Genomic DNA, 25,591 nt, shown 5'->3' on the forward strand with positions numbered 1-25,591 from the left:
TTTTATTTTATTATTTATTTTATTGTTAATTTGCTTTATTTTATTTCACTTTTTCTTAATTATTTTGCTTGAGGACAAAAAAAACCAAACAACTCTACCTACATTTGGTAGATCTAAGAGCACTTTCTGCAGTAATAATTTAAGGAACAAACATGTTAGCTTGAAAGGAACAAGTAAAATGTTAACTGTCCTACCGCACATTTATAATGGAAAGTATTTCCCTCTCAGATATTCAGTATCTGTGTTGCATCTAAAACCAGAGTGATATTTATTCTTTAACCCCTCCCCCCCTTATTTATTCACATTTATTTATCTCAGTAAGTGAGCCATTATTGGGAAATCTTTATTGCAATAAAGTACAAATTTACTACTACGTTCCTTCTAATACAGGAGTAAAGATCTAATGGTAGCATACCACCTCTCTTACAGTAAGTTTTCTGTCACTAAAGTAATGGCAAGTGGAATAAGAGACAGGTGGTGGTATCTATAAACTCTGCTAATGGCCTCATCAGCATATGTTTAATGTATTCTAAACTATACTTCACATCCTACTGTTGCTAGTACATTTCCTCTGGCACCTCTTCTCAACACAGAAATTTGAAGAGGAAAGGAAACATTAATAAACCCAAAGTGTTTCATTTAAAAGCAGTTATAAAATTTAACACTGCTCATAAGAAGGCTTATTTGACAAGAGATCAGCTCATTATAGACCTCAATAATTTTGTTGCCAGCATTAGTAAAAGGCTTTGACAAAGCAAAGGCTTTTTAGATACAGTTATGGCCTTTTTGCTGCAGTTGGTGTTTGGTCATGTCATGCAACAGCATCACTTTCTAATGGATTACAGTAGTCAACCAGTCATGAGACAACCCTGGGTAAATGTTTGTTGGGAGGAAAAAAGGTCAGGTCTACAACAAGTTTTCCACTGCTTACCCTTTTTAAATGTATCTTCCTCTATTGAAAACATATTTTGTTTTCTAACACACAGTTGTATTTCAGGCTGAATTCAGATCCACTGCTTTTTGGTGAGGCCTGCGCTACTGTTTCACCTCCAGACTTTCAGAGGGTGAGCTTTGGGTAGTGGGGACTTGCCTTCTTCCTCCTCCTCCCTGCACCCAAGGAGCTGCCAGCACAGCGGGGCCACAGTCCCCAGCAGCGTCACCAAGTGCTTTGAGAGTGCTGATAGCGATGACGGCACTGATAGCCCTTGTGCCAGCAGTACATATGCAAAACCTTGCCAATGAATTCGCAGTGGAATCAGCTGTCTTCAGAGTTCAGAGCTCCCAGGAAGCACTATTGCTGCAGAAATAGTCTCGCTTGAGTGTGTGAAGTCAGGACTCTGGTCATTAGGACCACATTCTGCCTGATCTACTCCTGAAATCCCTACTGAAATCAATATTTAGCGTGTCAGAGAAAGGCAGAATTTGGATGCCGTGGTTTCTAGCTGGCCCACAGAGGTTATCCTGGATGTGCACCATGTGAAACAGCTACTGTCAGGCAGCCTAGCTTGATCACCAGGAGCACTTTCTTCCAGAGAGTTGTGTTTCTTGAAAAACATTATAACTGCTGTGTCAGTATGCTTTTCCTGGTGATGTGCTTATCTAGCTATGATGATAGCCTGAAATGACTTGAATCACCCTACTTTCTTGTACCCTACTCAGGATACAAGGCCCTTTCCAGACAGTGACCACTTGATGTTATACTGAGGCAAAACACCAGAGTCAGAACCAGTTGTAAAGTGTCAACACAGGAGAGATGAGGAGCGCTTAGGTACCAAACCCCAGCTGGACTTCAGGTACCCAAACTTCTATGCATCACTACTTATGTGATCTACCTAATGCACACCAGTAGGAACTGACTCTTCAGAGAAATCAGCCTTGGTCCTTTGCTCCTGTTTGGGTTCAGAAGGAGAAGGAAGTGGTGCTTTCACTTCACAGCTTCTCCCTCAAGTCATCTACCTGGGCAAGGGGTGCACTGGGTCATCTTCCTCTCCTGGTGGAGAAGAGTTCTGCCCCCAGAACTGGGTGCTGAGCATCAGGCCCCGTGGTTCTGGGTGAGAGCATTCATTAAAGAGTTACTGGCTTAAATACAGAATTAACCCAGGAGGAGACATGGCAATTGTGTCCCGCATGTGCTATGGAGAGAGGCTAAGATCTGATACAAACTTCTGGGTTCTGCCCTGGTTTAAGTTTTTTTTAAAATTCTGTGACCCTGCCTTATTTTTTTGGGTTGATTTCCTAGTTCCAAGTACATGCTTAAGGTAAAAAATGGAGGCAAGTATGAGAATAAAAGAAATTACTGAAAATTCAGCAGGTCTCTACAGTATACTCTAAAGGGCTAGTTGTTATTATAGATAGTAACAAAACCATTTATTATCACATTCTAGGAAAAAATGCAAATGTCTTCTATTCATAAAAAGAAATAATTCAAATTGCTTTTGTGTTGTCAGTGCTATACCAGAGTCATGCTATGATTTCAAATAGAACATTAGTTTATGTTTTTTTCTGTTATTACAGAAGATCAGCTCTACACTAATGAGGTGAAGCACTTCAGCCTGCACTTAGTCTTAATTGAAAGTCAATGAATCTACTCAAATATGTAAAGTTAATTTAATAAAAGCAGGACTGGAATATGTGGCAATCTGCAGGATCAGGCCCTAGGAATGTTTTCTCTTTTCTCTTAATGATTAAAGTGGATTTTCCTTTAGATTCACTAGGGTGTGCCTTCCCCCAGGGTTAGCCAGTGCAGCTCTCTGTCCCAAATGCTGTTATTTATGAAGAACCTCAGAGAAACAGGTGAGCTACTAGAAACTCTTCTTTTACTTAGTAAATATGATCTTAGATGCCCAAAGTTACTCTTCTTCCCTCAAACTCTGTTAAAAAAAATTATAAAGGGGTGACATAACTATAGTGTCACTGTTGGGAGTCGATTTTCCCTCTTGCTTTAGGTTCTGATTTTGCTTAGGGGTCAGTGAGGGTCAGTGGTGAGAAGAGACATTGAAGATGATCTCTTGTTTGTCTATTTTCGCTTTTACTTTCATGAGTCCATATCTCCCATCACAGCTTGTCAGGTCCTGCATTCCCCACCCAGCTTGGTAACAGAGCAGTGCCTCACAGTGCTTTGGACACTGCATGGATGGTAGGTATCTTACGCTGTGCCATGATGGAAGCAGATGGGACAGGATTTTAGCGTGTTGCTAAAAAAGCAGAGCCAGACTTCCTCTGACTATTCTGGTTCCATGTTTGAGTTGATGCTTATAAGGCACATAAGCCAACAGAGGGAGGGTTTGTCACTACTAAAGGATATGTAGAATCTATACACACTCAGTAAAGACCGAGACCAAGGCTCCCAGCTGCAAGAGCACAGCTTACTGAGACATTCCTGCAACACGCTGTACAGAGTTGCTGCTTTTCCTGCAAGTGAAAGATCAAATATCTGCCATTTGAAATCATCCCAAATTTTCCTTTCCTTGTGCCTTCCCATATCCTGCTATTTTCTTTAAAATCTATAGTCTAAAATAAAACATTTCTTATTTCACCAAATTTTATATTCATTTTAGATATAAATAACATTACCTGCTCATCTTTTTTACCTCTATATTAATTCCTGGTAAGGTGCTAATAATTGTCTCAGTGGTATGCTTGCAATATTGGACTTTACACACAACCTTGCTGAGCCTCAGCTTGCGGTATAGTATTGCAGTTTGTTTGGGGCTCTCTCACAGCCCCCCATTGATACTGAAGCAGAGATGGTTAACAAATACAAGCTGGGAAAATCACTTGATCTTCCGTTTGCTGAAGGCCTGATGGAGAGCTGTACTGCAGTAGCTAATGCAAAGTTCTGGTTAAATATTGTCTTACCGTTTGCACTATACCGTCTGTTGTTTTTACACTAAAGGCTTAGCAGAGGTTGGAGGCAGTATTGACTTTGTAATTAAACTATTTTAACTTCAGGATTTTGTAATCACCGTACTTAAACCATCTGTTATGGTACATGGGAGATTTCCCCACCCCCCGCTCCACCCTTCCTCTCCGGGAACAAAACGCCATCATGTTTTTAATTGCAAAGTCCCTCTTACGATGCGGATAGAAAGGGAAAATGAGGATAATTTCCTTTTTCTAAGACAACATGCAAAAGCTCACGGAGATTTTGCTCCTTGCGAGGGGAGGTGCACGTAGGACTTCCACTCCTAGCTCCTTATGTCCCCTGGTCCCATGGGTCAGGCAGAGGGCTACTTAGTGGGGCATCTCCCTTTCCTGACTGACTGCTCAGCCCTCAACATGGACTTGCCCTGGGAGAAGTAAGGACAGCGGTTAGAGCCTGAGCTATACCAGGGTAGAGCCTGGAGAGCAGGGCTGCTCATGCAGGGAACCACTGAGCCCTTTGTGCTCAGGGAAAGAAAACGGAAGAAAGGGTCAATGCAGAAGACAGCAGCAGATTTCCTTAAGCTATTTCTGTCTGTTGATCTGCTTGTTTATCTCCCTTGCTGATCATCCAGCACCTTGTACCTGAAGTTCTTAACGCTGCTCAAACAGTAGCACCACTGCCTGTATAATCTTGGGCAAACGTCTCAGGATTTGCTTACTCCTATGAGCTGCACTAAGTCACTATGGAGAAAGCCATAACAAACCATCCCAGGGGTATAACAACTTGGCATTCCCAGCAAAATGAGCATTGGCACTTGGCCACACCAAACTCTGGACTATCACCAGTGTAACTAAGTCAATGTAAAAAATATGACCTTAGCAGAAACAGCTATGATAGCAATGCTGCTAGGTATTAAAACCTGGGCTGTCTTTCTCTGCATCAGTAAAACAAATTAACAGCATCTTTTCCTTTCTCCCAGTTGTGTGGGATTCTTGTGTTTTGTGTTGTTTCACCAGGCTGATCTGCACTTTCAGCAAATTCAGATGCATGCTGAACGTGTGCTGAGATAGGTGGGAGTTTCCTATTTTACATGTATAAAGTTAATCAGAAGTCTGGATTCTTGATTCCTGGTTTGCTGCTCTGAATTTAAATCACTACGTTAGACATCTTCATGCATCCTTTAGTTAAAAATGTTTTGGTTTTCTTTTTTCTTCATCTTGCCTCAGTTTTATGTGTTCACCTATGTTTTCCTACTGTCAGTCATCTAAGCACAGCTCTTTTGACCACTGCATGAAAGAAATGCACTTTCACTTCTTGTCACATAAACGTGAAGTATTGAAAAAGAAGAGACAGATGCAAGTGGCAGGGAATCTTCCCAGTTCTGTTTAGCGGAATTAACTTTTTTTTCTCTCATTCTAGTTTGCCAAATAAAGAAGAATTTTCTGTCAGGACAGATGAAAGTGATAAATCAGACAGCAAATGCTCACATATTTAAGTATCAGATTCAATTGTTCTCCGACATATCGTGCCTGTCACACACATTGTGTAGACCTACACTTTGATCTTAACCCAAGTTTGTTTGGCATTGTAGCTCTGAAGCTCTTTTTGGGGACAGCAGATAAAGCAGTGCTTGAGAGAGGAGGATTTTTGCTGTTAAGCAGAGCAAGCACACCAGGACTCCTGAGGCTGTGTTTGGGCGTGTAGATAGAGGGCTGGTCACCCTTGGATGTGTCGTACGTGGCCTGCCCCATTGACGCGCTTCATGAACCTGTCTCAGGAAAATGGCAATTTCTTCAAAATTCCTGGAGGCTGAAAGAAAACTGCTCAATGCAGCATGACGGTAGGTGGGTGAGAAGTTCCATTTGATTCAGTCCCGTCCAACAGCAATAACCACCGTTACTGATGATCCTGGATTTCACTAATTTCTATCCCTCTTGTAAAGAAAAAGCATGTTTCTATTTATTTCCTTTCCTGAACAAGGACCCTTTTGCCATGCTGTGGTTGTGAAGAAGTGTAGCATTTTACCCAGTGCTACTGTAGGCCAGTGACATGAAGCAAGAACCACCCCCCAAATGCCCACCCCCACTCTGTGAATTTTGTTTGTACCCCTGTGGCTCTCCAGCATGCACCTGCCTGGCAAAGCCATTTCATTAACGCCAGGCAGCAGGAACCGCTGAGTGTGCAACACTTCAGAAGAACTGTTTGCTTACATGAGAAACTAAATGCAGATGTGGAAGCCTTACCTTACCTTCTCAATAAGCTGAAAGAACAGAGGCTAGCATTTTCCAGTGTTGGACCCACAGTCTCATGGGTTTTTTGCATGTTTTCATGTGTTGTTCTGTTCAGCGTTGCAAGGGCAAAGTTCTGTTTCTTTAAAGGCAGATAGGTAAGTATTGCTATAGAAGTAAGTTTTCTACAAATTAGACACCTGGATAATTTTATAAGGTGTCTTCTATTACTTACAAGTATTAAAGATTAGATCCTCAAGTATCAAAAGCTCTCTGCACCAGCTCAGCTCCAAACTCCATTTTCAAAAATGTTTGAGCACATGTTAACTTACCTCCTTGGCCACCTCTCAGCTTAGCCCCCAGGACATGTAACACATAGCCAGATGTTCATTAAATACACCTCAAATACACACTATCTGGACATCATCCAGTTTCAGCTGAGATAATGTGTGATGCCCAGTTCAATCTGCTCTGTTGAGTGACTGGTATTTCTTGGAGGTTGGTGTTAACTGTCATTGATTGCGTTACTGCAGGGCTGCAGCCAGCCTGGGGCTGGGGCTCACAGCACTTGCCCACCCTGACCTGGTCTGAGATTTTCCGGGGCCAAAAACCATGAAGGGACTTAAAGCTTGTCATGTACTTTACTGCACAACTACTGCATGACCTGTTGCCAACCAGACTTCTCAACCTCAACTGAGGCATTTTGGATCCCACAGGATGTGTGGAGAGGCTCACATTTCACATGGAAACATCAGCCACAACTCTAAGAATCGGTGTGAGCGACCAGTGCTAAGCAAAGGGATTTGCTGAGCAAAGGCATTCCTCAGGGAATACCAAACTCTGTTATGCCTGGGAGGTAGGTGAGAGATGGACACAGTTCCAGTCCTAAATAGTTCAGCTTTGCTTGTGTCTGAGTCATCCAGGACTCAGGGGCATATCACCTATCAGTGACAGATCATGCCTTGACTGCTGGCAGAAGTAATGTGAACCTCATTTCCAGGTCCTTGAAGAGAGCAGGAGAACTCTGAGGCTACTCTTGGAAGGCTGTGAAGAGCTAGGGAGGAAAATCTGGTTCACATCCATGATGTAGAGCAGTTGTGGATCCTGGAGTGGACAAACTTTTGATTTATACCATTTTCCTGCAAAGGGAACTGCTTGGCTCGAGGGTGAAGCCAGAGTGTACTCCAGCAGTTACACGGGATGGACTGTATAACCAGGAGATAAAGACCACTCTGACTATATGGATATATCTTCAGTTTCTTCTGATGGCACTGTTCCACTTCATGTAAATTTTAACTGGAGCAGGATCAGAAATCTGATTTTCTTCCAAATGAGCAAACACCATGCTCATGGTGTTTGAATAGCTCAACATCAAACTTAATCTGAGGCTCGGTTCATATTTATTTATTTAAAAAATATTACATCCCTAGCACAATGGACTGAGTCCATTTCAGTCTCGCCCTCAATATTTTACTCTTTTAAAAATTAATTTCTCTAGAATTTTCCACATATCCTTCATTTAGAATTAAATTCACCTTTCAAATTTAGAAGGAAATTAATGGTATGGGTAACTTTTTATATTATCTTCTAAAATTCTTTAAAAATTACCCATACTATCAATTATACAATGGTGAGTACTTTGGTAGTTTCAGGAATGGAACTGAAAGAGAACTGTTTCATCTAGGGCACTGAGTTCATCACCTCTTTTTCAGGAGCCAGAAGCTGGATAGCTGTCATCTTAAGCATGCCTGGAGATTGGCCACATAATCTCTAAAATTAAAGTACTTTCCAAGAAATGAAAGCTGGGGGTTGTCAGAAACTCATAGTCTCTGTGGACTGGGTGTGGAGGAAGCCAGATCCAGAATACCAGCCAGTGGATGGCATACTTACTTGCAAAAAAACATGTAGAGTCAAAGTAAAGATGCTGTTAGAGGACGTTGTATGTCTGGTCTAGTTTTTGAAGGCTGATCATACTTTGAAAATGAAGATTGGTAAAGACCACATTCGAGAGAGAGCAAGGGCTGTTTATTGTCCACATCCGTATTACAAACAGTTATGTGTACACTGTAGAGCAAATTCTATAAAACATGTAATTTTAATTATTTTTGAGTCATCTCTATGTATCTTGATGCAAAACAGGTGGCTAATCAATAAAGCCAGCTTCTGAACAAAACCGAATGATATGAGAAAATTAAATACGACAAGAATTAAAAAGGCATATAATATCAAACTCCAAATGTACAATTTCACTGTATGTCTCTTTTTACTGTAGCAACCAGGGCACAAGGGCAGTATGAACATGTGGCCCTTTATTTGATCAAGGATAATAATCAACTAAGCCAAAAGGAAGGGAAGTAGATTTTCCTAGTTCAGCCGCTAATATAATCTTTTACGTGTTTCCAATTGCGTAACCATTGCTCCACACAGCATTGTAACATGCAGCCATTGTTAAATGGGGAAAAAACTGCAAAAAACAAAGAATCCAAAATGCAGAGAAATGGTATTTGTTGTCACTAATTATGCAATGAACTTGATATTTTCCTTCCCTCCATTTCAGATCCCAGCCCTGGTTCTCTCCTGTTTTGCCTACTGAAGCTTCTGTCTACAGGCTCGGGTTCTAGTGAGAAGCGATTCTGCTGAGCCTTGTAATTGCTGCAAATGTCTGGTGACCACAGAAGCAGCATAGTTTGTGGTAGGATCTCCTGCTTTCCTGGTCTTTAATCATTGCAGTAATGTTGATCACTTGAGGTGTCGTCATTAGCAATGATGCAGCATCTCTCTAAAGTCTAGAGATACCTACAGTCCTTCCATTAAGGATATCATTCTCGTCTTAGGCTGTGAAAGATGCATCTTTTCCAGCTGAGAAATTTCAGCTAATGACTACTCAGACATTGATCCTGGCTCACACCACTACTGTCCTAGCTACAAAGTCCTAGCCTTTTATTCCAATATAGTTCTAGCCTTTTATTCCAACTCTCGGGTGAAGCTAATGACTATGTCAGTGTCTCCTACTAATTTCAGTAATGAGCACAGAACCTTGCACATCTTAAATCCCTAATTAGTTCAGATTCATTGCTTTGTGTTGGCCTGAACCTTGACCATAGAATCATAGAATGGTTTGGATTGGAAGAGACCTTAAAGATCATCTAGTTCCAATCCCCCTGCCATCAGCAGGGACACCTTCCACTAGATCAGGTTGCTCAAAGCCTCATCCAGCCTGGCCTTAAACACTTCCAGGGAGGGGGCATCCACAGCTTCTCTGGGCAACCTGTTCCAGTGTCTCACCACACTCACAGTGAAGAACTTCTTCCTAATATCTAATCTAAACCTCCCCTCTTTCAGTTTAAACCCATTTCCCCTTGTCTTGTCATTAGTTGCCCTTATGAAAAGTCCCTCCCCAGCTTTCTTGTAGGCCCCCTTCAGGTATTGGAAGGCCACTATAAGATCTCCCCGGAGCCTTCTCTTTTTCAGGCTGAACAGCCCCAACTCTTTCAGCCTGTCTTCATAGGAGAGGTGCTCCAGCCCTGGAGCACCATAACTTCAAATTCTCCAATGCTAGCCTCAAGTATGATTGACAAAGTGTTATCCATCACCTAAAACCTCTAATTAGTCTCACTCATTTCTTGTACACCTGTCTTTAACCTAAATGGCTCATCTTTAATTTCCAAATGTAAATTTTGTATCAACTTTAAGTCTACTCTTGAGACTAGATCTTGAAGAAATCATAACTAGATCACCTGGTTGGGCAGTAGATTTCATATAATGCCAACAACCCCTGCTAAATGCAGAAACAACCCACTTTCACGTGTTCCTGCCCAAGTAAATCTCAATTTTAATTCTGACTATAATATCTATATTGGTCTCCCTACATTCTGTTTTATCTAGAACTAAGCATAGTTTGTGGGTCCCTGTAAGCAGCAGCATTAAGCCAAGCTTGATGGCCACTTCTAAATCCAGTATTGACTCATGATCTCAGCTTCCTGTTGACCCAACCCATGAAGTTAACCCTAATGACAAAGCTAACTTAGATTTAAGCTCCACTCTGAATACACCACTAAGAAGAGAGCAGCACTTTCCTGAATTAACAATGTTGAATTAAACATACCATGCAGACCTACTGGCAAGAGCCATAAACCAAGCTCAGGCATTATGCAGGCTCTTCCAACATATTAGCCTGAATCCAAGCCTATAAGCATAGTTATAGTTATTCCCAAATCCTACAAAATAAAAAGTTCATAATAAAAACTAGACCTTGTAACTGTTTCAGACAGGCCATTCAGTATAGCTTTACAGTAAAGGCCCTTATTTGCAACAGTCATAAGGCCCATACTAACCAGCCCACCCCGCCCAGACTCCATTCCCAAAGCTAAAATAGAATTTAATCCAATCCCTAAAACTAGATTAGTGGTTCCAATTAAACTGTAGCTCAGAACTAGTCATACAAAAGGCTGTTACAACCTGAGGCATATCAGCCCTAAAACTAACTCTAATCTATCTCTTGGGGCTCTTGAGGCTGTTCAGCCTGGAGAAGAGGAGGCTCCAGGGAGACCTTATAGCAGCCTTCCGTACCTGAAGGGGCCTACAAAAAAGCTGGGGAGGGACTTTTTACAAGGGCAGGTAGTGATAGAATGAGGGGTAATGGCTTTAAACTGAAAGAAAGTAGGTTTAGATTAGACATTAGGAAGAAATTCTTTACTGTGATGGTGGTGAGGCACTGAAACAAGTTGCCCAGAGAAGTTGTGGCTTCCCCCTTCCTGGGTGTGTTGAAGGTCAGGTTGAATGAGGTTTTGAGCAACCTGGTCTAGTGGAAGGTGTCCCTGCTCATGGCAGAGGGCTTGGAACTAGGTGACCTTTAAGGTCCCTTCCAACCCAAACCATTCTATGATTCTGTGATTCTTCCCAGTTAGCAAAACCAGGTAAGGCCTCCTGCATTACCTGGATCTAATCACTAGAAGGCAGCCTCAACAATTTTAAGTTTAGCTTGATGGCTCCTTTTATTTTAGCACAGTACTATTGGCTGCTGTGACACTCCCAGCCAGTAGCATCATGTCTTTTTACAGAGGTAGGGCATCAATGGCCTGTATTGTTACTCTCTGGTTTCTATGGATTCTTGTATTTCTCTGCCTGATCTTTGTTTCTTTTCTTAATAGATTTAGTTTCTTTAGTGACAAATATCTGCTTTTCCAAGAGCAATAACATCTCTACAGTTTTTCTTTAAGTACTCTAAGAGCAGGGTTTTTTGACAATTGTTTCCTCTCTTGATACACAAGTCTAAAGTTCACTGAGTTCTGATCCCACACTGAGAAAAACAGCACTGTGCCATGTCATATAATGCATCTGATCTCATTCAGTATACATGTAATGAGACTGGGATCTTCTCATAATCTGTCTCAAACATAAGGTTCTGCTCAATAGCTCATCTCTACCTGCAGCACTGCAGGCTCCCTGCGACCACTGACCATCACGTACTAGATGGAGAGAGCTGGCAGGATGCTGATGTGGCCAGTAAGACACATTTGGCCTGTGAGATGACAGTATGACACACAGGTTTACTTTTTGCAAGTAATTTCACTGCATTTGCACTACACATTTAGAGGTAAAGGCAAACTTTCTTTTGCTAAGTTTGAGTCTGGACCAAAATTCCCACAGCCCTAATTGTTGAAGAACTGCACTTCTCTTCCGGCACAAACTACTTAAGTTTCCCTGTTGCTTGCTAGGCACGGGACAATGGCAAACAAGGCAATCAGTTCTTCTCCAGTATTGCTTACTCTTGGTCAATATAATTTGTTTCAGAATCAGTTTTACTTGAGAAGAAGCAGATTCATCCATCTCTTTTGCCTTTTCTAGCATCAGTTCAAATTCACTGATATTGGCAAACAGATCAAAAGGATTTAATTTTTCATCTTTCCTTCTCAGAAATCACCCCCCCCTTTCTTTTTTTACCTTTAGGCAATACTAAGTTGACACTTATTGTACTTAATATCTACAATTTTTAATTACAGATTTTTCCGGCATGTATATATTAAAACCAACATATTAATGCATCCACAAAAATGCTACTGAACTGAGTAAAACAAGACCACCAAATGGCAACTCCATTGATTCTTCATATTATTTACTGTAATGCTGCTACACTACCAAAGGTAAAAATTTTCACATGGGGTATTCATTTCATTTCCCACAGACAAAACTTACTGAATAATTCAAACTACATATTGGACTCAACTAATGGGTCATAAAATGGAAATTTCTCATTTGGTTTTGCTAGTTACACTTAACAGTTGGTTTTGCTCTGCAGCACTATGAGAGATTCCTCTTAACTGGCTGTTTGAATATTAGATTTTTTTTTTTACTGCTCTTTGCTGTTTATAATGAACTACAATTTACAACAGTGTGATACTTCATGCTACTCTGCATTTTGCAGCCATCATGAGAATCGGTACGTTTAATGACATAATGTCATTTCTTATCTCAGATAAAGTGCAGATAAAGTAATTTATGCAAAAAAAACCCAAACAACCCCACAATGCAAAAATGTTTCACATGAGAAAAATAAAATGACTGGAAATGATGCATATAAACCACATATGAGTCACTATGTACCACAAACCATGCTTTTCATGTAGGGCATGATGGACTAAGACCCTGTCTGCTAGTGACTGTCTACTTCCTTTAAATTCTACATATTGCTCTCACATAAATTCAATGATCTGGAAGTTTCCAGCTTAAAATAATTGTTTATAACATGCCATTTGTCAGCAAGGGAGCCAGGCATTTCAGGATAGTGACGTATCCCTTCCCATAATGACATAACTTTTACCTTTGTAATCCCCTTCCCCATCTTACCTCACTTGGAATGGGAGGGATCTTTCTCTTTTCACTGACTATACAGATGACCTGCTTAGACAGGGAACCTGACTTTTACAGGACTAATTTTAGGAGGAAATATATCCTGTTCTGAACAACCATGAAGAGAGAATTCTTTTGCAGTTCTTACTTCACTTGATGTAAAGCACTGCCCCATAAATACTTCTTTGAGCAGCCTGTATTGTCACTATATGTCATTGGGAATTTTTGTTTAAATCCAAGCTTTCATCCATCATCATGGCATTTTTGGTTACAATGTAAGACTTCTTTCTGAATTAGGAAGCAATTGGGCTGGAGTCTTCTACATCTCAATTACTGAACTATGGTGTCTCATTTTGCATAAAGTATTTTATATCAAGAATTATTTGTGACTTTTCTGCTCAGTCAGACTTCTCATAATAGAAAACACTAAAGGAAGTTATATAGGATTAGTAATAAAAACTTCATCGTGGTATAATTCATTTTTTTCCATCAAAAATACCCTCCTAATTCCACAATATCCAGTACATATTCAGTGGACTGAAAGGGAATATGAACATCAAATAGCTCAAGAGATTCAGAAGACTGGATTAAAATCTGAATCTGAATCTGATGGTGGGACAATCTGATTATAAAATAACATCTGTTCTTCATGAATGTGTAGTAAGAAGCTTGTTTTCTAAGTGCGTTCTCTTCTCTGCCCTCTCTAATACCATTAGTGAATATTCTTCACCTGGTTCCTGGTTTCTCCAGAAACATACATAAATGCATGTTTGTATACATATTACATCATAGTACCCATAAAGTATTTTTTTTATTATAATAGCTGATTTGGAGGGTTGCAAAATTTTTCATCATCTTTACTTTTGGTCTCAATACACACAGATGCCCTAAACCTGTGAAAGCTGACAGACATCTTTTTTGTGGGTTTCCACCAGTAGAAATTTTAGGCTCATATCACAAGTAATTTTGAAATCTCATGGCATTTTGTGGCACAGTTTAATTTGTTTCAGTTATCCAACTACAATAGCAGGCTACTGCAAATTTTTAGCTTATGATATTTGCATGTTTTCGTGGTTTTATTTTCAGGGAAAGTAGTTTATTTTAAGAGAGAAAAAATCCCCACAATATATTTTATTTATTTCCTGAGGACTTTCACTTGCACAAGTAGGCACTAAACATTTGTAGTTGACTTTCCAGAGCACAACAGTAAAAAAGTTAAGAATTTGGCTTAGTTACATTTAAAACAGTAAAAATTGACCTTGTAAACATTTCCATAGGAGGTAGGATACATACATTTGACAATCTGCCAAATAAGAGAAAGTAAACAGTTACTCTGTGATCCTAATAAATAATGAGCAACACAGGTATTAAATAAACATTTTTATACAAAAAGATAGACGTAAAAGACTAAAATAGTATTTTTAATAAATTAGTAATAGATGTAATAATTTCTTTACAACTTAGTCTTGCTTTCAAGAATTACTGGCTCTTTCTGCTCACCCTGAATTTCCAACTGAAAAGCCGTAATGGTTAGAACAATCCTGAGTGATTCACAAGCAGAACCCTGTTTGAATATAGCTACTTTTTTAGTGTGGAGGGTTGCTAATATATCTAAAATGGCTCCTTTAACACCTATATATAATACTTTTCAATTCCACCATCTTGAAGGGGATTGTCATTGTAGCCTTAATGTCTAGATTTGGAAATTAAGCTTAAGGCACTGACATGTCTCTCCCAGATCAGGTTCCTCCAGCAGCTGCTCCCATGAAGACAGTGTTGATTGGTGGTAAAGATGACACCATATCTCTGCTTGGTGGGCCATGAGACTCCAGATTTTCCTGAGAAGGGAACTGACCAGACGTTCCATACATACACTGGGAAGATGTGGTTTGCATGTTTGAAGCTGTGGGGGGAAAAAAAAAGATTACCATCATTGAAAGTTTTCTTTCTATTAAGTTTCACAAAAAGCACAGTCCAATTTCATCTGATAGAAACCCTTATCTACCAGGCACACCATTTGAAGGACGGAAATCTCAACACTTCTATACTTCACTCAATTTACCTATACTTCTATAACTTTTCTTCAGTGACTCCCGCACCCCATCAGGGAATAAATAGGTCAAAATCCATGTATAAGAAATCTCTGCTAAAAATCCAGCTACAGGCCTGAATCTTACTGCTTGCATGTGATCATTCTTCTATGAAAATTATGCAAAGCTATTTATGTGCACTATGCTCATCTTTCCATATGGTGCACCATTCAGGTCCACATTTACTGGTGGTATCACTGCCACCACCTGGCACGTATCAACAAAGAATACAGAAAATACTTGAGCACAGTCCCTGTGTGGTGGTCCTGGGCTTTTCTGTCCCCTCTTTAGCATCCTTTAAAGAACTGAGTACTGAGATCTTACAGAGCCTTAATGAGGCAAGTAATGTCTGATCTTCTGTGAAAGATTAACAGTTAAGTAGTAGGAAGATAAAATTTTGTGGAGAAATAAACAGTGCCCTCGTTTATATCTTCCATGCAAACCTTTTCAGAATGTGAGACCAGACTCAGCTGCCATTTGTTTAATGCACATACCAAAACAAACCCTTTGAGGTTAGGTAATTTCACCTAAAATTCACTGTCAGTGTGAGCTTTGCCTAATACACACAGTTGTTGAAGCACAGGACAGGAAGGGACTATACCACAGGAAGTATCTATCTAGACATCCCTGATCCAAGGTTCATTTGATCTGTTTGACAGTGAGGATCTTTAAGAGCCCTTAGAAGAGCCCAGTCTGTTATTAGGTCACTTAATAGTTAGAAAGTATTTCCTAATATGGATTTTTCTGCAATTCAGGCCAGTCACTCCACTTCTCATGGACAATGGATCATAGTCCTGCTTATGGGAGCAAAGAGCTGTTAAACACATTGTCCTGCAATTTTAAGGAAAACAAATCTAGGGTCTCCCTAGGTATTGAGCTATTTCATCTCGTATTACATCTCATGTACTCTATTTGTGAGCTACAGTTGAATACTCAGTACTTGTTAGGATGCTAAAAAGTTCATAGTTCTTCCTCAGTTGTTTGCTATACTTACACATAGAAGTCCGACAGGCAATTGAAGGTGAGGCCTCTGTGTAGTATGAGCCTGTTTGTTTTCTTCCACTGTCATCCAAGATATTCAGTGGATCATGTATATCACTGTATGACGGCAATGATCGAATGCTGCTTACACTGCTGATTACAGAAACATGTTGGTCCACCATTGTTCCAAGTCTGTGAGATTCTGGATAACTTATATTGTTTCCATAATATCCTATTGACAGGAGATTGGAAAAAAGAAAGCAGAGTGAAACTACAGTTGAAGAAAAAGGGTAGGATAGGAGCCTGTGAAAACCTGGGACAAAAGGTAACTGTTACCAGCTGAGTCCCTTGAGAATAAGATTATTTATGTAAATATACAGCCTAGTAACATTAGTAACATATGCAATGACTGACCCAAAAGAGGGGTGGTAACAAGGGAGCAAAAACATCCTGAAAGTTCAGTCATGCCTTCAGTACAGAACTGCCCTTCCATTCTATGTTCAAAATCAAACAGTAGCCTGCAATCAGTGGCCATAAGAGACACCACGGGGACTCCTATCCACAGTTCAGTGCTTCCTTCTGAAGCTCACAATCAGGGAAAGTATACCTGGGAAGAAAATCTGCATGGTAATACATACTTGCTGCATATGCAAATCCACATAAAAGCAACATTTCCACTGTGTCTTTCCAGCAGAAGAGGGAAGTGGTTTTGCTGACTATATCTCTGAAGCAGATTGTGGCAATAACTTTACTTTTGAAGTATGAGAAATATTAGGGCCAAAGTCTCAAACTAATGATAATGCATATTTTTATACTTCATTTCACTATCCTGACCCTGGGACTAGAATGGTCTATTATGCTGATCCCAGAGGTAAGCTGTCTTTTATGCCTGCTGTATTTCATAGTAGATGTTTTGGGTGCTTTTCAAGAGATTGTTAAATCTCTGGTTTTGCTTCCTTTGTGCAAGTCATGGTGATGGTGCCTTAGAAAGATTAGCATAGGTGCAGCAGATGCATTTGAGGTCAACTGAGGATTCACCAGAGGAAAATCAATCTTCAAGTAGCTTGTTAAGCTGCTTTACAATCTCTGTGTGTTATCAGAGAAGTAGAAAACAGGAAAGTATAAATAAGAGCTGAAAAACATGTTCCATCAAAAAAAGCAGAGAAAAACTGCTTTACTCCAACAAAGAAAGAGAAACGGAAGGGGAAAAGAAAATACATAATACCATTGGAAGCATTAGCAGGATATGCTGCTCCTGGGCATGTAGACACTGAGTTGCTCAAGAAATTGTAACTTCCAGTATTCAGAAACTGAATATTGTGTGTGTCCTGAGACATGGATGAGGGACCATAGCTGGAAGGGGATCTGGCATTGTATGGAGACACAGCACAACTGTTGCTGAAGTAGTCTCTGGAGAACTGCTGTTCACTCAAGGCATTGAATCGGCTGTGCTCTGCAATGTGGTGGTAAACTCCTGAAGTGGAATGGGCTTGAGTTCTGAACATAGCCTGGTAATTGGAATTGCTTCCATAGTAATTCTGATTAGTTTGTGACAAAGTCTGATAAAGAGGCTCTGAGTAGGAAGAGCACTGTGAATGTGTGGATAACACTGGACCTACACTTGCAGGTCTCACAGCCATTGGCCCCTGGTTGATAACACTTCCTCGGCTGACCATGGCTGGTGAAATGGGTGGAGTCATCAGGTGACCAGTGCTTTGAGACAGCTCCATCTGACCTGGAATAAATAAGCAATTGCCATGATTAGTGTTCATACTACAGTGCTGCTGAATAGAGCAGATCTGCTAAGACACTAACCTTCCAGTGAAGTGTACATTGCCATTTGAAACCTTTACAAAGGATATGCATTGTTCCCCACCTATACAACACAGATTCTTTGATCTATGGCTTAAAGTTAGAAAGCTTCCCATTTTCATTCTCCAGCTTGGAGGCTGCCACATTCAGTGGGAAATTACAGAAGTCATAAGCCTTGTGTGCTCCAGGTGTTACAGTTCACTTGCTCCTCACAAGAACCTCACCAAGCCAAGAGGTATAGGGTAGTTTTACCACTGTTCCAAGCGGCTCTCTTACTGGCAGGGCTCTACAACTGCTGCCTTCTGGAAATCCGCACAGAGGGTGAGGTCATGAAATGTCATTTACTAGAGATTTTTATAAATCCATAGGGTCACTGCTCCTCCTACAGCAACGTGTTACTGTGGACTGAAAGACTAGACTAATAAGCAAATAAGAGAAGAAGAAACTAGGAGAACTGATACATACCCGTCAGCTGCATATTTTCGCTGTCTCCCGTGGCAAAGGGGTTCAGACCAGAAGGTACACTGCTAGGCTGGCTAGCTGACAAGGACACATAGGTTTGCTCTGCTAGACACTCATTTTTGACTGAAGTGTCACTGGGCAGAGGAGCAGCTTTGTTACGATTTGCTAGGAAGCAAGAGCTTGGTGATGCATTAAAGGTGGCTTTGCTTGCATCTGGAAAAGCAAGTGAAAATTCTTAGTGACTGCTATGTATGCTCATTGCACATCAGTTCACCACTAGTATATAGACAGTACATGAGCTGCCTGATTTGCTCATGTCTTTGGTCACTTATTTTAAAACCCAGTGAAGCTTCCATATTTTGCATGTAGCCAATACAGATACTGCTTTAGTCTTGACCTTCCCAGTGGAACTGTTTGTATCATATTCCTTGACCATACATCTACAGCTCCTTACTGAAGCCATTAGAGTGGAGGCATGAATCAGATTTATTCCCTTGAAGTAAATGTCAGCAATCAAGTCAGGTAAATTGCACTAAGAGTGGATCAGACTCCTGACACTTCATCCTAAAAAATTAACACTGGGAATTTTAGAATGCTTGAACTCTATTTACATACTGATATCTAGAGAAAGGCATTTATTATATTCAGTAGTTCTTCAGTTTTCTGCAGACTATTGATAAAATCAGTGGAAGTTTTTCTATTCTTCAGTGGAAAGCATGACTTTACCTTATGGTTTCAAGCACTTCACCTAAATATCCAAGGATAAGGCAACTGCTGCATAGCAAAATTTTTTTTCCTGAAGGCTATATTAAAAGAAAAAGTGCAGCATCTACTGTCAAGACAAATTCTTTGCAAGCTTCTTGCAGCAAAGTGCAGATTTAGAGTAACAACAACCAAAAAGTTAAAGATTGGTTGCTGGTGTCAGTGTTAATAAAAAATAATTTCACAGAATCCAGTCAAGTTTCACTGGATTTTTAGGGAGTAACTTGGACCAGAATTTGATCCAAATCTATCTTCATACATTTTATAGCAAAGGACCTGGAACATATGACTTCAAACTGTCTAACCTTGAAGAAACCTGGCAGATGGAAAACATCAGGAAGACTGGATTAGGAATTCCTGCCCTTTCTCTACTTATACCTCTTTTCACACTTCAGCTTGTGGCTCTTCAGATGTACCTACAAGTGTTTGTTGCATCCAAGATCATGTCAGTGATCCAGAGTATTCACATTCCCACAAAACCTTAAGTGAACTATGGTAGGAAGGTGGAAATGAATTGCTGAGTGAATCATCACAAATTTTTCAGGTGAATTTGACAATGTGGCATATAACTACACCTTCAGAAGACAGTAATCCTACTGCTGTTTAAAGTTAAAAAAATAGGTAAATTTCTAAAAATACAGGAGTACCTTTAAAAGAACCAAGGTCTAGTTACCTAAATTCTTCATGTATTTGTCCAGTAGATTCTGGAGTTCTTGTTCTTTGTCATTGTTGAACTGTGTCTCCATGGCGAGCAGGATGTACTCATCTAGTAGCATGCGGATCAAATGAAAAGAACCTTTTGGAGGAGAAAGAGAGAGAGTAGCTGAGTTATCTTTGTGACCATCATTCACCACTCTACAAGAAGCAAGTGAAACAAACAAATAATTGTGGACTTTAAATGACCTGGCAAGACCAACAAGGAATAGTGCCTAACTTCTAGCTCTAATCTCTCTTTGCACTGGCCCACCTAGCTCAATTGTTTACTGTCCTGCAGGCTATTTGACCACTAATTACATCAAAGAAAAATACTGATGAAAGTGAGACGTGCTTTATACTTGAAGAGGGCACACAGTGGAGCTAGATAAGGCTGAAGTCTGCTAGAATGCCTCTGCTCTATTTCTGTTTGCCTTGTGCTAAATAACCAGACAATAACTGCTGAAGTCTTTGACCTTATTTCAAGGATATATCACATGAAAAACATGTGTTTCCTTACAGCTATTTCAAATACTCAGAATTTTAGATAACAATGTACCTACAATTAAACTTAGGAAATTAGGTCCTAGGTTTAAAGTGAGTTTCACTTGCTCTACCATCTTCTATGTTATAAAACATTCTTTCTGAGAGTCCCCCAAGATGTAAACATCTCTAAAGATGGACACGTGAACCTTATTTTTTAAAAGCCACAAAAACTGTTGAATTGACTGTTCAGTGATTCCAGAATTAAATGAATGGTGACCCACCAAATTCATTTTGCTTTTATGAGAACATGTCATGCACAAGAACTTCTATACAGCAGTAGTTTTTCACCAAACTGATCTACATGTAAATCTAATAATTTAAATCTTCTGTCTGCTATACTGAGATATGCAGTTACACTTCCATTGCTGTATCAAAACAAAAAGAGCTTCTAGCTCTTAAATGGCAAAGCAGTACCGAAGAGCAGAAAAATACTTTTGAAAAATGGAACATGTGAAAAGGGTCACCAACAAAATATTGCTAGCATCTACTGTGAAATGTTAGTTTGAATAATAAGTTACACAGCATTTGTGGCTTTGATCAAAGAATCTTTAGACTAGGACAGGTTCCTCTGCTGAGGAAAAGGAAAGCTGGTTAAGTGCAAGCACATATGTACAAAATATAAGTGTTTTTACAAAGCCCAGGTACCAAAACTTGATGCGTTGTTTAGAGTTAGGTTATGCATCACTCGAGCACCGAAAAAACTCCATTTGAGAAGGAAGTCTTGAGCTCTCTTCTTTAATGACCTCCCATTTTGCTTGCTTGCCTGAAAGAGCATAGTAAAATACTGTTAAGTATGCTAATTTGCTTTCTGCACACAGGAGAAAAGAAAGGAGAGCTGAATACGCTTGCGAGTTCAAGGAGCTGTGACTCAGGCTGATACAGCAGGATGGATCAAGATGCCTGATTCAAACTGTCTTCAAAATGTGTGTCCTAAAGTGATAAAGAAGAGCAGCATTCGCTCTTTTCAGCGCAACCAGAGCTCTGACAACAACAGATAAAGCAAACTGCTTACTGCTTGGGGTCTGCTGTGTCCTGAAGGCATAAAAATTAGCTCATATTCTAGTATTAAAAGTGCCAAATTATTCTGTAAATATACAGGTGTACAGGCAGAAAGAAAAAAACAAACACTCTCTGGCACTATATTTTTCCACATAAACAGGGAACAAAAACTAGTCTTTGTACTTTGATGTAATCTGTATAATACTGGCCAGATATTCTCTTACAAAATGGTATGTTAACTATCGTAACATTGATGCTTTTAATGCTGCTGATTTCATACTGCCACTTTGCTCTGGTAGTGATTTGTTGCCCTGTTGCTTTCTCAAACAGCAAGCAGAAAGAAGCTGGTGTGTGAGTTTGACAGTAACCACACTTCAGCATGAACAGAAGACAGACAGCAACGGAAGGATTACATGTTCTGTAAATTATTAGCTTCTGCTTAGTTGACCTAGCTGCATATCAGGACTTGTGGGTATTTCCTACCCCCGACTACAGGAAAACAATGCTCAGAACCATAACTGTTAACTTTAATAATACAGCATCACACAGTAGATGCTGAATAGGAGAGTGCTTCACCTTTTCTGACTGGCTTGTTTATCAGGCATTGTCTTCTGAAATTGTGGAATCCACTTTAGACCATAATCATACAGTTCTAAAATAACTTGTGATTGCTCAGCTTCAATGGGAGTTTTGTGCCTACGTAAGTGTGTACGAGGACTTGCTTTGGCTCTGCTGCCCCAAATCATCCAAATCTCCTCACTGTGCTGCTCACATATGACAGCAAATGTTAGGAAACTCAGAGTGCTTCAAAAAGAAAGAAATTATCAGTGTCTCCATTGAAATTTGGGAAAATAGGTGAAGAAAGGAAAAATGACATGCCCATAGTTATTCTGTAAGTGGCAGTCACTCTTCTGCAAGCCAGTCAAAGCTAACTGCACTGTCTCCTCTTGCATCCATTCATATTAAGATGATCCCTAAAATGATGGATAAGATATTGCATTTCCAGATAGAACATGACCTGATGAGAAGACCAGTGTTTAGCTACTAGTCAGCAATGTGTAACTTCTTATTCTGCTAGTCTGCATTCATTAAAGTCAGAAATTGGGTAAATATCTCTTACTTGAGCTATAACTCAGAACTCAATTATTTTGTTATGAGCTATAGTGTAATCATTCCTGTATAACTACATGCATATAAAATACTTATAAAGCTTCTTGTAAATCAGTGGGAAAAAAATCCCATCAAAACCATCAGTTACAGAGTTAAGCACCTTATAAAGCTACAAAACTGTATCTTCCACCCTGGTCTGTAGAAATCCTACAGGTTAGCTACTTCTGAATCCATCTGCTACATTAACTTATACCACATACAGTACCATCTGAATATCATGAAAGAAAGAATTGCTTCTCTAAGAAACAACTTTTGTTCACCTAACTCACTGGATAATAACCCTGTGATTCCACATGCACAGATAAGGTGGATGGGCTTCTTTCATGAACAATTTACAACAGTGCTGACTTGAACATTTTAGTTAAGATAGTTTGTTACACACATGAGACAGCTCAACATGATTAATTAGAACTAACGGCACTGTAACGTTTTAGTTAGGATAGTTTGTTACACACATGGGACAGCTCAACAGCACTCAACATGATTAATTAGAACTAACGGCACTGGAACCTTTCGTACCTAGTGAAGAACTCCTCTGTAACAATAAGGAGATGGGAGCAGAGATGAGAATCCCATGTGGGAAATCAATGGGACTGCATAAGTAAGGGACTGTGTAAGGAGTAAGGGAAGTAGGATTTGGTCATGAGTCAGGCAGAACATTTGAAAGGTACCTTGATAACCCTTTGCTCAACCACAGTATCCAACCATTCAATAAATGATTCCACAGTGGCATTCTTCTTTAGAAGGTCCTTCAGTTCTTGGAACACTGTAATAGAGTCATCTACCGTGTAAAAAGGAAAACATATCATTGCATGCTATTCTGAATGTGAGAAAAAGCCACTCACCAGCCATATGACAATGTTGTAGCATGGAAAGGAAAAGCAAAGAATTAGAGCAGTGAAGAAAAGAGCAATTCCCCAGCAAAGCAAGCAGACACACATCCATCACACATCCATATATTAATTACTTAAGCATTACAATGATACAGGTTGTAAGACAATGAAGTTTGACAAGAAAATAAAATTTAAAAAAATTTCTGATTTTTACCATTAATTTTAAGTTTAGTAGCAAAAGTTTATCTGTAATGTGGCAGACTTGTATACTGTCTTAGGTTTCCCTTATATTTTACATGTTTCTCACTATATAGTGTAAAGCTCACTTCCCCAATTCCCATTTTCAAAAAAGTGCCTGAATGAACAGTTATTTCTCTTCTTCTTTTCTCTTTTTTAACCAATGTGAAAGAAAACAAAGAAAAATGATAGCACAAAAAGTAGGAAATGGACAACTAAAACAAAAATGTGAATAGGATTGTGAACCATTAAAAAGGACAAACTTTCATGATCATAGGAACAATATTTAGAAACAACACATTGCTGTTGCTCTCCTTTCAGCCCTCCAAACTCCGATCAACATGATTCCTATGACAAAAGTTTTCTTTTTAATAGAAAAAATGGCTATTTCTTTTTTTCATCAGCAGGTATATATATGAAAATTAACAACCTGAAAGATTGTACTTTGCTCCACTCTATTCTGTGTATGAAAACAGCTGTTACACTTCATAGAAAATTACATATTTTTTTAAAGATCAACTTTCAGCAAAAAAAAATCTATTCATACAAAAAAAAAAAAAAAGGTAAACTACTTCAAACATGCATTAAATGAAGCCATAGTGGTATGGAATTTTTGAGACCTCTTTGAAGAACTGAGCTGTGCTAATATCCCCATATGATTAGGACAAAATGTCGAAAGACACTTTATTACACTTAGCAACCAACATGTAAACGATTTTTTTCAGCAACCATTTAAAGTCATCTAGCTGGGATGACTTCCCAGCTCAAGCATCTGTTCCTGTAGGACATGCTAGGGCAACGAATTGGTTTTCTTAAAGCTACTGAAGCTAACACTGAGCTAGATTAGAGAATGCAGTGTCTACGTGTGCCTTGTCTCAGTCCATCTCCAAGTAGACTAGTGTGGCATGGAATGAAAGAGGGAATTACTTTTAATGATACAAATATATCACCATGGACTTACATTCACTGTAGACCTCCCCATCAGAGTCCGTGCTTCCTGAGACTGCAAGGAGTGCCTGAGAGCCAATGCTATTCAAATCAACTTTTTCAATATCTGACACCATGGAATTCACCACATGCTGATCAAAAAGGGCTGGCCGAGCAATCTGGAAGAGAAGGCAATGTAAAATGTTGAGACCCTGTCATGGTTTAACCCCAGCTGGCAACTAAGCACAACACAGCCGCTCACTCACTCCCCACCCCACAGTGGGATGGGGGAGAGAATCAGAAATGTAACAGTAAGAACACTCGTGGGTTGATACAATTAACTGAATAATTAGAAAAAAAAAAATTGTAAGGGAAAGGGGAAAAAAATAACAAGAGAGAAAAATGCAGCCCAAGAAAGACAAGTAACGCAAATGAAAACAATTACTCACCACCAACTGACTGATACCCAGCCAGTCCCTGAGCAGCAGCCTGCCCTGCCAACCTTCCTCCTAGTTTTATTGCTGAGCATGATGTCATATGGTGTGGAATCTCTCTTTGGTCAGTTGGGGTCAGCAGTCCCAGCTGTGTCCCCTTCCAACTTTTTGTGCATGTCCAACCTACTCACTGGCGGGGCAGTGTGAGAAGCAGAAAAGGCCTTGACTCTGTGTAGCATTACTCAGCAATAACTAAAACACTGTTTCCAGCACAAATCCAAATCATAGCTCCATACTAGCTGCTATGAAGAAAATTAACTCTATCCTAGCCAAAACCAGCATAGACCCACACTTGGGGATCACCTGAATAACTCCTTAGAGAAGAATCATATTCTGTTTAATTTTCTTGTCATGGCTGGGTTTTTCATAGATCAGATGAGACAATGTTTCCCTTCCATTAGACTTTTAATGCTCTTCTAACATGCCTTCCTACCAGATCATCCCTACGATGTCACCCACATGCTACTCCTGTCTTATATTTATGAAAGAGAAAACTAAGTCAAGATGACTATATGGTGCATCTACAGTTATTCATGAGGACTACCACCTCAAAGTCCAAGTTTTTAGCACTTCAGTTCCACAAAAGGCATTGTAACCTTTTCTATAATCTACAAAACCATCACATGGAGGTGCCTCCTAGTTG

The 25,591-nt window shown here is 39.7% G+C and overlaps 1 protein-coding gene across 1 annotated transcript in view; it reads right to left on the reverse strand.

Annotated features, from left to right (window-relative positions):
* Positions 1–14,681: 14,681 nt before the first annotated feature.
* Positions 14,682–25,591, reverse strand: part of RFX6 (regulatory factor X6) — a gene marked incomplete at its 5' end in the record, with an annotated part of 35,700 nt that continues 24,790 nt past the window's right edge. Inside the window, 8 exons of the mRNA XM_010176767.1 lie at positions 14,682–14,845; positions 16,027–16,245; positions 17,239–17,748; positions 18,291–18,500; positions 19,723–19,845; positions 20,934–21,051; positions 23,129–23,238; positions 24,489–24,633. Coding sequence (XP_010175069.1) covers positions 14,682–14,845; positions 16,027–16,245; positions 17,239–17,748; positions 18,291–18,500; positions 19,723–19,845; positions 20,934–21,051; positions 23,129–23,238; positions 24,489–24,633 — 1,599 coding nt within the window. The remainder of the gene's footprint in view (positions 14,846–16,026; positions 16,246–17,238; positions 17,749–18,290; positions 18,501–19,722; positions 19,846–20,933; positions 21,052–23,128; positions 23,239–24,488; positions 24,634–25,591) is intronic.

This window comes from Antrostomus carolinensis, unplaced genomic scaffold (assembly GCF_000700745.2).
Source record: "Antrostomus carolinensis isolate BGI_N321 unplaced genomic scaffold, ASM70074v2 scaffold8821, whole genome shotgun sequence".
Classification (NCBI taxonomy): Eukaryota; Metazoa; Chordata; class Aves; order Caprimulgiformes; family Caprimulgidae; genus Antrostomus; species Antrostomus carolinensis.